Source organism: Tachysurus fulvidraco, chromosome 1, assembly GCF_022655615.1.
Source record: "Tachysurus fulvidraco isolate hzauxx_2018 chromosome 1, HZAU_PFXX_2.0, whole genome shotgun sequence".
Taxonomy (NCBI): domain Eukaryota; kingdom Metazoa; phylum Chordata; class Actinopteri; order Siluriformes; family Bagridae; genus Tachysurus; species Tachysurus fulvidraco.
This window is the reverse complement of record NC_062518.1, coordinates 5,677,905-5,693,038: the sequence shown is the minus strand read 5'-3', so window position 1 is coordinate 5,693,038 and position 15,134 is coordinate 5,677,905. Positions and strand designations below refer to the sequence as shown.

General features: G+C 37.1%; 1 protein-coding gene across 13 annotated transcripts in view; it reads left to right on the top strand.

Moving 5' to 3' along the window:
• Positions 1–15,134, top strand: part of fhod1 (formin homology 2 domain containing 1) — a 45,543-nt gene that overhangs the window by 6,398 nt on the left and 24,011 nt on the right. For all 13 annotated transcript variants that reach the window (XM_047811764.1, XM_047811762.1, XM_047811748.1 and 10 more), the window contains exons 4-6: positions 13,268–13,335; positions 13,908–14,013; positions 15,032–15,126. In XM_047811764.1, the coding sequence (XP_047667720.1) occupies positions 13,268–13,335; positions 13,908–14,013; positions 15,032–15,126 (269 nt within the window). The remainder of the gene's footprint in view (positions 1–13,267; positions 13,336–13,907; positions 14,014–15,031; positions 15,127–15,134) is intronic.

Here is a 15,134-nt window from a genome sequence, read left to right as displayed (position 1 = left end):
TTGTAGATGTTGGCTATCAAAGATGCTATATTGAGAATGTATGACTTCACAGCTACTTTGGAAATAACACCGAGAACTTGCACCATTCTGTTAATAAATTTTCCTACTCAATGTTGTCTATTCATAGGACTCATTAGAGCAGTACTGTGGCTTTGCCTTTCGAATACATTACGCTGCTAGGATTATCTAACTAATACCATATAATCATTACAATAACACCATATAATACTGAATAAATGTCACACTGCCTGCAAGAGTCATTATTGAAATTGACATGTGATCTGAGTAAACACATGAAACCGTCATTTTTAAACAGAAAAAATAAGTAGTGGACTATAGGGGCTGCTAATAATTCTTCGACACGCTTCTTTAACATCTGTGATTGGACAATATGCTTGCTCTGTGATTCAAAGTTGTGTAACTAACTTTGACACATTTACCGAGTTTCTTAGTGGTTACTGTGGGTAATGTGGTTTAAGAAAATAATTGTTCCAGCAGCGAAAGCTTGTCCCCACCTTGGTGCACTTTGTTGAATAGAAAATACCTTAACACGACAGACCAGTTCACCAACCTTTTTGTTTAAGCCGCAGGAGGGTAACAAATCTGCCCACATACCACGGTCGAGGAATTTTTTTTTCTTTTTTTCACCTTCAAGACATGGGCCTATTGCTTTATTTATAGTAAATATAAATTGACGCCCTCTAATTTACTCCTCCCTTGTTATTAATACCTATATATTATGGCAACTTCCTTTCACCAGATGCCATTCTATTTACGAAGAGCAGCATCATGCTTTGTATGTTATTGTTTGACACTAAAACTCCTTGCATTATAGTACATTGGAATTCTAGAACCCTAGAACTTGTTACCTGACTCAGCAGGTAGCATTGCCTTTGTACAGCTCTAGGGTCTCCGGTTTCAACCTGGGATCAGGTCTGTGTGGAAGTGTGTGTTCTTGTGCCCATGTGGAGTTCCCCTGGATTCTCCGGTTCCCTGTCATGTCCAAAAGCCTTCGCTTTGCTTGAACCAGATCCTCTGAAATACAATTGGTGGGAAATGAATCTGTTCGTTATGTCCTGTGGTTAACTGGCATCCCAACTAGGTATGCAGTGGTGAAGTGGAAGATGAACAAATTAATATAATATACATCAGTGTCACATATTCAACAAATGGTAATATTAACAAGTAACATTTTAGTTTTTGTATTACAGTGATGTTAATTTGATTTTGTGTCTACATAATGATAAGCAATTATTTATCAATTATGCCTTTATGCCTTTTTATCTCCACAAGCCAGATGAATTCTCTACATTATCATTTTGTAAAACATTTTATATTCATCTATCAGATCTTTTGCCCATGTAATTGCTGTAATGACCTTCTGAAACCACTGAGATGTTGTTAGGGGAAAGTAATTGGAAAACATTCTTAAGGCTTTATGTCATAATCCTATATGTAGAAATAGGACATGAGTCATGTCTCATGTTTTTCTTCATAGCTGTTTTTGGCCTTTGGCAGTGTAGTGCTTTTCATGTTAACACTGTGGTCTTTCCGTCATATAATCCTTACTCTCTTCACAATAATCAGCTTTGTGTTCAACTTTTACACAAATCTTCAAAACCTCAAAGGGGTTTGTAGCTCCTGACGTATCCTCTGTATGACCAAACATGTCTCAAATCTGCAGGCTGTGTAAGCTGTAAGCTGATCGTCATTCTAGAACTTGCTGTAACAGGAAGTTGGCTGATCGTCACCTGGTCACAGCATTGCTCCAGTATGATGATCAGTCTAGAACATTCTGTGTCTAGGGGGGGTTAGGTGGTGATCTTTTAAAACATACAATAAATATGTACAAATTATTGCAGAACATGCGGCGATCTAGAAGTCAGGTGATTGTTATTCTAACACGCTGTAACTACATGTTACATACATGTGATTATCATTCAAGAACATGCATGTAATCATTGTTCTAGAACAGGTGATGTTGTTCCGTCGATGTTATTTGGCTAATCAGAATAAAAACTGCCAGGATCCTCTTAGATACTGAATTGTTAGAAATAGGCACATGGTGTTCAATGAGGCCATGTAATTTTGGGATGGATTATAGAGGTCAGGGCTTCGATTCAAGGACACTGTGGCTTAGTTAATGCTATAGTGTGTGTGTTTTTTGGTGAGAGAGAAGAAACTTTCTTATTCTGGAAAGCTGTATTTCAGCATTCTGTATTTATCTGCCTGTCTCTTCCTGTTATAACATGCTGATACAGGATCTTGTTAGTAGTCAAAATTGCACTCGTATCGGTTTTAACAGAAAGTGACAGTTTTTTAGGGAATTTCTTTGACACACAGGAGTGACCTTAATTTCTGATTTATTAAATTTACTTGTTTTGAGATGTGTGTTCAGGTATTTTCTGGTGTATGAATAAGAATGAGTGAGTGAGCGTATGTTTGGACCGGTTCAAGAAGCTGAGGAAGCCTGTACTGTATATAGACTGCTCTGTGACCCTGCCTTCATTTCCTTTGAGTCACAGGAAATACGAACACAAACATATGCAGGAAAATCAACCTCGATATGTTGTGGTTTTTGAACTCAGGAGTTGCAGCAGTTCTTTAGTTGATTCGTGACAAATCCTGACTAATCCTGATGTATCATTTACACTGTAATTGGGTTCTGTGTTCATTCTTCTCTCCTGGTTACAGTCTCTGTGAATACGGAGGTTTCCCAGGGTAACGGCATAAAGTAGAACTACCACCTGAATGCTATCTCAGAGCACCTGATACAGTATATGCATTCATCACACCTACAATTTACAGTCTCCAGTCCAGCTTTGGAAGGTTGGAGGAAACCAAAGAAACCAGAGGAAGCTTACAGACACATGGAGAGGTCAGATAAAGCTGCACACCGACAGTAACTTGAACTTTCAGGATGACCTGTGGACTCTGATGCTACGAGACTGTTCGCTATAATGATATTTTCACAGGAAAACAATCCATCGGGTAGTAAAGTAACAACATAATAGAATGTACCAAGCAGACAGAACATCATGTTCCAAACCTCACATTATCATTACTTAATATATTAGTTGAGGAATCCAGCCAGTTTGAATCTGGCTTCATTATCCCAGAATTCTCAAAGGAAATAAAAATTCAGTTCACTACATGCAAATAAGGTAAAACCAAAGTGAACAGCACAAGCAGGGAGAGTTTTGCTGAACTGTTCCCACTGTAATTCTCTCCAAGCGGAACAATATCATTTAAAGTGGCTAACAGGAAATGCCATGCTGTAGATAGGTCATCCCACAGGGCTCTGCGCTTCTATTTCTGCCCACATTTATGCGCGAATGCTGAATAGAACCGCACACTCATGTTTCATTGCAGAACTATAGCTCCAAAGACGCTCCCTGGTTAACGATGGATAAAAGCGGATGTTGCCAATTGGCCTGAAATCAGGCATTTATTCCTGTCAGTTATTCAGTTTTAAAATATGTTTGAGCTTTTTGTCATTTCTGTGACTGATTTTCTTAAGCATTTTCATGTCCATCATGGACTGCTACCATGTTACAAAATATATATATTTAAGTGTGGGTGTATTTTTAATTAATTTAAATATTATAAGTTTTTGCCTCCACTTTTTTTTTGCATTATGATGAATTATACATAACAGGGAATACTAGTGTAGAAATAATCAGTGAATGATTGAGTGATGTGACGTGTCCCAATGTGAAGTTGACACTAATGAAGAAAACCTTTTTTTTTCTTCTTTTTTTTTCTTACTTCTACCACAGCAATTAAACCACATTTTAAGCCTTTTTATTTATTAAAAAGCATCATTTGCACTCATCAATTTTTCACTTTTATGTTATGGAACATCCACAGAACTAGTAAGCTCCTCTTGTCAAAGTCGACTGTGCTGGATATTTTCCAGCAGTGGAAAGAAAAATAATTTTCTTTGTTAAATAAGTCTTTTTATCTGATTATCATTAGGCTTCGAATGTGTGACCTCACTATTATTTACAGCTTCTTTTATAGAAAATTAATCAAAACCTTCTGAGAATTCAGCCATTCAGCAGTGTAAAATGTAATGAATCATCTAAGGGATTTTTGTTAATGTGGGTAATTATTCAAGAATCCTTGCAATGAGTTACTCAGGGCCATTGATGCATATCTGAAACAGTTCTTCCCTTGAGGCTTGTGTTGTTTTCTTGTTTCAGGGACTCGTCTGGATTTGTGCCTTAAATGCAATTGTAGTCTTGAGAGGCTGTAATGGATTAGTTGTTTTGCTGATCTGAGCTTTAACTCTGAAGTTTGATGTTTTGTTTTGTTGCATGGTATGGCAGTCTTCAGGGATGAGGGCAATTTGACACAGGCATGCGTGTGCACGTGTGTATGGCTGTACACTGAGATTGCTAACAGTCTGAACTTTCTTGTTTTTCCTACAGACGTTTGTCAGAAATAGAGGTTGCTATTATTTTTGCAGTAACCCTGGATTTTGTGATCATCTTTCTTTAATTCCCAGATATTGACTGGGAACTTCAGTCACCCTAACTTAGCTATGTCCCAAAGCCTTTTTCCATTTCATCTCTGTTCTGACTCTACGTCTTGGTACGCAGTATTGTCTCTCGGGATTTCTATTATATTTGATTTATTATTTCAGTGCCCTGCTTTCTCTTTGCAGTGATACTCTTTCTCCTCTGGGAATATTTTGCAAGGCCTTTCTCAGAGATGCCACACACAACTTTTGTCTAAGTCAGTCACATCATAAGCAGCTCTAAGGCCTTTATCATCTGTGAGGATGAATCCACTCCCTCAAGGCTGAAGCAAAAAACGGTCTACCACGTATAGATATTGCCAATATGACCATTTATTTAATGAAATGTAATTAAAAGTGCAGGGGGGGAAACCCCTTTTTGGCTCCAATGAATATTTAAATAATGTGCTGAATTTTTAAAATTGGTATTCTTATAAAATTATGTAAAACAAAAAGAAATTAGGAGGGCTATGATCTTTTCCCCTTTAATAAAGACTATTAAAACTCAAACATTGAGTTTCAACTAAACTGCTGAATAAATTCTTGAACAAATACGCATTAAAAATATATGTATTCTTATACTATTACTATTTTTGTTTTCTTTTTAAAAGGTGTTGGAGTTGCTTGATTATTTTAGATTTTTTTATTTTTTTTATTTAGTTTGCTAAATTATATTTCACTCTTTGAAGGCTTTATATGTAACAGTGAACACGGTGCTCCTGCATTGTCGAGAAAGGTTAAAGGTTATCACAACAGAAATAGTGAGGAAAATTCCTGCATTCTTTCATAACGTTCGGTGTTTATTTATTTATTTATTTATTTCTAGCAGGTGACCCGTTTTTATAGTTGGATATACTAATGTTTAAAGTTTCCCACATGTGCGTGTTTATTAATCGCAAATTCTTGACCTTAACCTCTTAAATTCCATTTACATTTTAGAATTCTTTAGAAACTACATTTGAATAGAGACTGCAAGTTATTTATACAGTTTGACCTCCCGAAGACTGTCCTGTCACTCCTTGATCATGTACTGTACATGTGAATGAGATGGTTGACTTCACACTGACTTTAACTCCTACAAATTAGTGTCTGTCTGTGACTCAAAATAGCTACTCATCATGGACCGGAAAAAGTCAAAGCAATCCTGGAACTTCTGCTGTATTCTTCAGTTTGCTTTTAATATTTTCACATCCCATGCATCATAATGCAAAGCTGATGCCGTGAAAAGTTTATAAACGAGACCTCGGCTTACTTTGTGAAGGAGATGTCAGACATGCTTGGCTCATAACGTTAGCTGAGTTAAGGGGTCAAAAATGAAATCCGGGCCGAATGGCTTATCAGAATTTAAAGTACTGGCAGTGTTACAATGCTACATTCTTACATGCTGTAGTGCTCTTGGCCGAGTCCTGCCTGCTGCCATGTAATCACTCAAAGACTATCTGGATTTAGATTTTGGGCTCTTTTATCCAGGTTGCTTTACTCTAGGTAAATATTGATTTGTTTCTACTGATTGTGATTAGTGGAAATCAGGTAAAGTATTTTTGTTCTTGTTTTTTTTTTAACCTGTCTGTATTTGATTACAGTATGTGTCCACCTAACATAAAGGGCATAATGTTGGACTGTTTACAATTCGGTGTTTTATTAATAAGTTAATTTTTATCTTGAAGGTGATTCCTTCCAGGCAAAGAAATGTAACCTGTCCAGTATAGCTACCCTTCAGGTAAAATGCTGCCTGTGCAGATCATGTATAATTTTAAAAAGAAGCCTCTTTTCTGCTTCATTTAAAATAATCTGAATCGTTTTCCTAACTAGCGTTAATCAAATGCATCTTGATTTATTTATTCCCTAAACTGAATAAATAAATCACAGTATACACCTAACTCTGTAAACACGAATGTAGGTCTGGAGACTTTTACTGATTTATATAAAGTTTTATATAGTAATGATAGCTTAATTTGATACCATCATTTGATGAATTAATTAATTAATTGAGAACCAGAGCAACTGAAATGGGATTATTTGTTCTGCTCTGGGTGCACATGACAAGTACATGACGACAACTACACTAAATGATAGAAAATGTTAATGTCTCAATGGTTAAATTATATGTTCACGGTGGCTTAACACACCTGATCTGATTTAAATTCCTCTCATGCTGTTCCTTCAGCTCGTCTGTGGGTTTCATCGGTATGTGGTTTTATAGATTAGGAGCTTGTATTCAATAGAAGACAGTAGGTGATAACAATCAGCTGATGTTGAATACCAGAGAGGCTATAAGTCGATCCAGATGCCCGACAGCAGCACAGAAGCCAACTGTTATCTGTTAGTTCACCACTTAGCCTTACAGAGTGACTGCTAACACACAAGGTAGATAAGAAACCTTTCCTCTATTGTATTGCCAAAGGCCGCTTCTTAAGATGGATTCGAGTTACCTTCCGTCATTAAATGATACTTTAGCAGTTTAACAAATTGTACTATACAGGATTTTTGGAGTAGTATACATTCATATTACCGTAAGTTATTGGAGGAAGATTGCATTGTCAATCAAAAAGCCTTTTCTTGTGAAACTGTTTTTCCCCCATCTTTACTGAGAAGTGTCTCAGATTGTGTATCGAAAGTTATTATTATTTACCATATCTTATTATTATTTCTCTTGCTAGCTTGTCTTCCTATTTGTTTACAATTATTTTGTTTCTAGTTTAGAATTATTTACACAAGTTTTCAATTTAAATTAATCTGTATTTCAAATTAAAAATTAAATCCATAAATTCATCTCTTGTATATTTTAAATCTGGCTGTCTTTCCTATTTATAACTGAGCTAATTTAATTTTGGGATGAGGTTGCGATGTGTTATAAAGTTGATTATTTTCGATTTAAAGAGAGCCAGCATACACAAAGACCCAGAATAGCTGAAAATGTCCATGTTTTTTTAGATCCTGGGAATAATGTAGATTGCTCTGGCATCGGCAGTTTGTGCAAGAATACTCTGTCTTTACTCTGTGCTTATATAAGGCCTGTGAAGCCTGGGCCTGAATTCATGATCCTACTATTAACCTTTAGACATGTTACGAGCATGTTGTTAATGATGCTCTGACTGAGAGGTCAGAGGTTAAGCCCGCGGCTTGTCCTCCACAGTCGACTTGTATTATTTCCTTTTTAATGCACATGCACCTCCTCCCTCCTGAAGCCTGTTATAACAAACAGGTTTGTTCTTTTACCAGAACATCAGTGTGTGGTTTTTTGGCCACCAACTGAGTAGACGTGGGTTATTTTTATTTCTGTTTTGTCTGAGCCCTGGGACTTCACCTTCAGTTTAATGAGGACATTACAAAGTACTCTTGATGTACGTGTCCTTCTCTAATTTCATTGACTCCAAAAACAACATCCTATTTCGGGGTCGGTATTATACTCCATTTTTATTCACACATTTAGCCACAACAGGAGGACATGCTGGAATTTTCACATCTTATCAGGTCTAAAAATAAATAAATAAATAATCTAACAGAAAAGTGGGTTAATAACACAAATTGCTACTGGGTTGTTTTTGCAGAAATGAAATTGAAAAGCAGACCCTGAACGTTGACCGCTTCCGTCTTCGGTTCTCATTCAGCGCTAGCAACAATTATTATATGTATAAAGTATATGTATAATACATATGTATATATGTATTAGTTATACACTTTAATAGAATACCGATGAAGATGGATACAACACTAAAGTCATATTTTGGTAACGATGAGACCTCGGAAAAATAAGTCTGCTTCGTGTACAGGTTTGTCACCTCACCAAAAAATAGCCTGCTGGTCCTAGAATGATTTATCCACACATACAACGCACATATTACTGGTCTCTTTACTCATTTACAGTTCTTTCCTGTTCTGTTCTCACTTATGACTGAAATGACATCCTGTGTCTCAGGTTTGTAGACAATGAACTCCGACATTGAGGAGAGATACCGGATAGGTTTCCTGGCTTGAATCAGAATGGATAGTCAAAATATTCCTCTCAGTATAGGCATATGATGTAGGCAGCTTAAATTTGGATGTACTTCCAGTGTTTACTGTGCAGTTTTTGGACAAATGATCATAAATAGATGAGGAGAGCTAGTCTGAAATTATAGGGATCTTTTATATTTAGCCAAATTTCATGCAGGTCTAGTGGAACTTCATGATTTGGTTTTGCAGAATTGGATTGAAGAACATCTGTTTAAATAAAGAAATAGAAACCTGTGTATAAAATCCTGTGAAGTCTTGTGGATTCCAGACTAGCTTTTGCCATGCTTCCTAGTAGGAAGTGACCTTGTATTGTGTTTTTTAATCTGTCTTTCATTACTAGTCACCTTGTTGGCTGACCCCACTGTTACACAAGATTAGCAACAATTAAGTATTAATTCTGTCAGATCGATCATCAGCACTTCAAAATTCATTCATTTCATTTTCTACCACTTATACGAACTACCTCGGGTCACGGGGAGCCTGTGCCTATCTCAGGCGTCATCAGGCACCAAGGCAGGATACACGCTGGACGGAGTGCCAACCCATCGCAGGGCACACACACTCATTCACTCACACACTCGCACACTACGGACAATTTTCCAGAGATGCCAATCAACCTACCATGCATGTCTTTGGAGTACCGGAGTACCCAGGAGGAAACCCCCGAGGCACGGGGAGAACATGCAAACCACACACACAAGGCGGAGGTGGGAATCGAACCCCCAACCCTGGAGGTGTGAGGCGAACATGCTAACCACTAAGCCACCATGCCCCCCGTGCACTTCAGAATGATTATTTTTATTATTAGAAAATACTTTACATTTTTCTTGATGTAAAGTCATTTATTGTTCTAATGCACAAGTTTCAGGACATCTGTATTTTGGGATTTGCATTTACATTCGAGAACCCGAGACTGGTAGTACGCAGAAATAAGATCTTGTGCAATGTTCTTGTACAGATTTGGGACACTGGGAGAAGAAACTTTCCTTTTTTATTTATGGTGGAAACATGCCTATTGTTCCATTTTGTTCTTTTTTTTCAGGCAGATCCATTTAGTTGTATGACACTTTTATTTGTTGTGAAGGTAAATACCAACATTGTTTAGACTCAAACAAAACAGTTGGTGTTACTGGCTAAAGAAAGCTCTCGAGTTCCCTTTGGTTGTAAATGTTTGTAATTTGTTGTCCTCATGTGAATTTTTTTTCCGCTCTCCACTCTCTCACGTTCTCTTTTGTTCTCATGTTCTCCTCAACCTCAAATATTCAGTTCAAGAAATCTCCAGGACCCTGTGAAAAGTCCATGAGAACATTGAGCAGAAGACTTGCTTGTCCGGTAAAGGCTGCACATTTAGACAATGAGTCTTTTTGTCAGTGGTTCAAAATATATCTACCTAATATCTGGTCAGAGCTCACCATTGCTGCCTTTCTTCTTTATTTAATTATATCCTGTATATATTGCTTCAGTAGGCTAACAATTTTAGCTTTTTCATTAGTCTAGTAGTGGTCCGTTTATTTAATCCACAATAACCATAACTATGGCACCAATCTCTCGTTCACCATTCTGATGCACTTTTTTTAATGTTTGATATTTCATGTTTTTTAGCTTGCTAAAGCAGCTTTACCTGGTATACTGTCTAACGGCAAAACACTGTTGTGTTCAATATGCAATGCTTAATCCATTGTTTTAGAGGTAACTTCTGGTATAGGTTAAATTCTGGTATAATCTATGAGTTTAATCTTAACTGCAACTAGGGAAGACTAAGAGGTGCAACAGTGGTAGTGGTAGAATGAACACAGTTTGAACCCCAGGCAAATTTGCTCTACATCCCACCAGCCAAATTCCAAAATCCTTCCCAAATGAATGCAGATTTTTAGGGTGAACTAAATCTGGAATGGGATGTTCAGAAAGCACATACATTTGTGGCATTTGGCAGACACCCTTATTCAGAGCAACTTGCATCTCATTTACACAGCTGAGCAATTGAGGGCTAAGGGTTGCTCTGGGGAACAGGAGTGGCAGCTTGGTGGCCCTGAGATTTGAACTCGCAACCTTCCAACCCCTCAACCACTAAGCTACCACTTCCCTACTGAGTAGGTGTTCCTTACATATAGGTGTGATGGTCAGATATAGCCAAAGCGCTTGTGGATATCTGACCCTCACACCTATTAGTGCTGCTTCAGGCCAGAAATGAACCAAAAGGACCCTTTGTATTGAACTACTGCATCCTGTATATTTTAGACAATAATTGTGCAGGCTATTTTTTGTATGTTAATTTGCCTTAAACATCCTAACTTGGTAAACGCCAATGCTGTTACTGCTGTCTGTGGAATATGTATACAAAGTGTGTTACAAAGCTACATCTGGGTTTGTGCTTCCGGTTTCTTTTGGGTCCATTTGATTGTCAGCCATGAGTCAGAGACTTCCTTCCTTCATGAAAAGACACACAGCAGCTCTGTTACTCTATATGTCGCGCTTTCTCTCTCTCTCTCTCCCCCTTTCTTATTTCTGTGCAAATGTGCACACAGGGGCAGTAATTACCTCACATGGCTGTCATTAGAAACCACCAGGCTGTTTGGTCGTCAAAGCAGTCTATCAAAACAAAGTCCACATTTTCATTGCATGGATTTTAGTGTGGAATTTAACATGGAGCCAAATTTTCTGTACAATGAAAAATAAATAAGTATTTTTTCTGTATATTTTTGGTACTTTAATGCATAACTAATTGTTGATGGATTGATATATTTGCAATGTGAAGCACTGGGTCATTAATATAACTTGTTTGTGTACTGTAGATGTTTTAAGATGCTGCTTGTGCCTGAATGTTAGGCTTATAACTTTCTTTTTAAACTAATAACACTTTTCATAATTCATCAAAAGCTTCCTGTGTACATGTTGTGACATGACTTAAAGACTGCTGATAAATCTTCTCACTATCCAAGTGGCTTCCTTGGAAGGTGACAATTAAGCAAGTTTGGGCTGGAAAGGATATTGTTTATGAATTCCTGTTTCCAAGATGTATTAGACAAACATGCAGATGGGTGGGATTGTGATTTGTCTTTTCGTCCCTAATTCCAAATGAATGGAAACGTATTAATGGATAAAGCAGCCACGCTGTGTGAGATGTTTGTCTGGCATGACATATGTAAAGTTAATGAGAAATCTCTTTCTAAAGGAGTTCAAACACCTTCAGATTGATCACCTTATGGAAGTGGTGTCTTCTAGGATGACCCTGCCTACATCCAGAGGACATGAGGAGTCCCTGTGATGAGGATGAAAATGATGTAAACCAATGGCCTGCATATTGTCTCATCTCAAGCCAACTGAACACCTATGAGATTTTTAAGTGATTTGCTGCCCTGAACTCAAACCACCACTGCCACCCCTGAAAACACACAGGCCTCCTGTGACGTGACCTACTGTACATTTATTTCCGCACTCACCACGGCATTAGCAAACTGGAACGTCAAAACTAAAATGGTGTACAAAAACACAGTCAGTACACATGTTTACATGCTTGTGTTGCACACTGTATCTTGCACTAGCCCGCTACCAGCTGCTTGACTGAATGCCTCTTGTTGCACATGTACAATATCAAGGGAAGCATTGTATAGTCCACATATTTATATTTATTTCCTGAAAGTCTTTACATAGAGTGTATTGTTTGTACTGATGGCATAATCCGTACCTGCCCTCCTGCTTCGTCGTTGTTTTGTGTCTGTATGTACAGTGTGTTGCACCGTTGACCTGTGAGACACGACATCTCGTTCCACTGCATGTCTTAACATGTAAGCGGAGTGACAATAAAGCTAACTTGAACTTAAACTTGAATTGAAATCAGCGCAGGAAGACTGTTTAGGAGTTTCTGCTCACTGCAGGTATTGCCAGTGCTAATACTGGACATTATTTTTCACATAGCCCATGTTTCCTGGTTCAGCCAGAACATGTTTGCTTTTTTGCATTGTGTAATGTCAAAGGAGAACAGGTTCCATTGAAAAGAAGTTGGACTGTAAATCGCTCCGTAGTCTCAACAGACCACAAGTCACAGCTTGTATGGATTACACATTTATGCTTGTGGGGTTCTTTCATTCTGTCTGTCTGTCTTTTATTAACCTTCCATTACAAAATAACTTTTTTTTTTTTTTTAAAAAAGGGAGCTTTAATTGTGCTCTCTAGAATTTTGGTGTCATCTACTTATTCATGATGCTTCTTCCATGTTATGATTGCCAGTTAATATGAAAGTTGGTTACTGATGAAATCTTAGCTAGAAATGGAAACATGTATGTAGATGTTAATTTTAAATAGATTTTAAAATTTGATTTTTAAATGTCGATGTTGACTTTTAAAAGCTTAGTCTATCTTCTATCTCCTTATAAAGGGGGAAAATTTTAGCCCCGGCTTAACAACAAAAAAAGATGTTTTGAGGAGGCCAAAGATTATACTTATTTTATTTATATTCTTTTCTTTAAAGACATTGCAGGTTCTTAGCTTAGTCTCCTTGCCTTTTTATACCAACTAGCTCTTTGTACATTAAAGGTGATTATTCCACACAATGTTTGTGTAGTTCCAGCACATTTAAGCCTAATGACATGGTAAGAGCGCTCACATGTACAGTTTAGTTTTATAGCATCGACAGTAAGTCATTGAATGCAGGGATGAAATAACAGATCTTGGTTTTTCAATGAAAGACTCGTTGACCTATTTGATGTTTCACTAGATATCGTATCAACACTTTTGTTCTTTCTCTTGCAGAGAAACTGTATAACTCCCAAGGGCCTGAACTGCGGCGTTCACTTTTCTCATTAAAGCAGCTGTTTCAGGTAAGTGCACAAGGAGTTGACTACATGACCACACTGAAATTGACATGATCAATGATGTCATGATCTATTGTCTTAAAGAACGCTAGAATAACTTTTCCTTTTATTACATACCAAATTTATTTCCATGACTTCACAATGATGAGAAGCGATTGTCACTCATCTTGGCGCTTGTACGTGGGAATGTTTGTATAAAGGTTTTGTGCAATTACAGCTGCCCAGATATTTGACTGATAACGCCTGAATCAGCTGTGGGAGGGAGCTGTTGTTTAAAAGGTGTACAAAGGGACAATTAAACAAAAAGCAAAATGTATTTATTCTTACTTATTGCTCTGTATATCATACTATCTAATATTTTCATTATTTAGAATGCTATGCATGAATGTCCACCTCATGCTTTGAACACTTGTACATAGAATTTATAGTAAAATTTTATTTGCCATTTTTTGGGGATTAATAATTTAAATAATTATTGGTTATTTTGGATACATAGGATTATCTTGTTAAAACATACTAAACACACGCAGAACATTTAAAACAAACAAGTGAACTGTTTCTATTTTTTTGTCTTACAGGATGATAAAGACCTGGTACCAGAGTTTGTGAATTCTGATGGCTTGTCCTGCTTTATAAAAGTGGGTGGAGAGGCAGACCACAACTATCAGAACTACATTCTTCGAGGTGGAAGATCAATAAATAAATAAATAAATAAATAAATAAATAAATAAATAAATAAATAAATAAAAACAAGCATAAAAGCTTGAAAACCTTTGCAACTGAAAGCAAGAAAAATCCAGAATATTTTTTATTTAAAAATAATACCAGCATATCCAAATGTACAACTTGTGGCTAAAGGTCAGATGGGTGAGTGGGTGTGTCTAAGGATGAGTGGGTGTGGCTATGGATCAGATGCATAAGTGGGTGTGGCTAAGGGTAAGTGGGTGTGGTTAAGGATCACTTTTTTTTTAATGCATTTTCACAAATTTTCACTAAACCTGTTCGCAGCAATAAAACAATTCCAGAAGCAATAATCGTATTAATGTCAACAGCTCTTTTCAGATGATCGTATGTAATGTTCTTCTTGCACAGTATCATTTTATTTTATTTTAATTTTAATAAATTTGGCTACTTATTTTCGGGCTGTGCATCAAAAGTTGAAGGCAGAGGAGGGAGTAAAATGTTAAATGAATGAATAAAATAAAACACATGTGCCCAGGGATATTTTCTAAACTAATTTGAACCACTACCTAAAATCATTATAAGAATGATGATAAAATGATGATTAAAAAAAAAGTTTTTACTCCAATGTCCCTTAATTTTGCATTTGGATCCATCTAAGAATTTTCAGTGTATCTCCTGCTCCAAACACAAAACTCAAAGCTAAGCAGGCTGTGATGTGCTAAGTGACTCTACATGCTACTTTAACTTGGCCTTCAATGTATCTGCACTGTCCAGGGTTCACGTCTAGTGCATGTAAACTCTGGGCTGTTTTAGCTTTTAGATCTGTAACCTTGTGTAATCTGCAGCATTGTTTTTTTGGCCTGGACTCTAGGACAGGAAGTTTATTCTGGAACAACAAACAGCTTTTAGTTTGACCCTTTATATCCACCAAAATGAAGCCTGGTTCTTGCTGATGAACTTCCCACCTTCAACTTCTCTGTAGTTACTGGAACTTGTGTGTGTTTGTGTTGTGTTGCAGCTTTGAGCCAAATCATGCTGTTCGTGGATGGGATGAATGGAGTTATAAACCATAATGAGACAGTGCAGTGGCTGTACACCCTTTGTGGCAGCCTGGTGAGTAA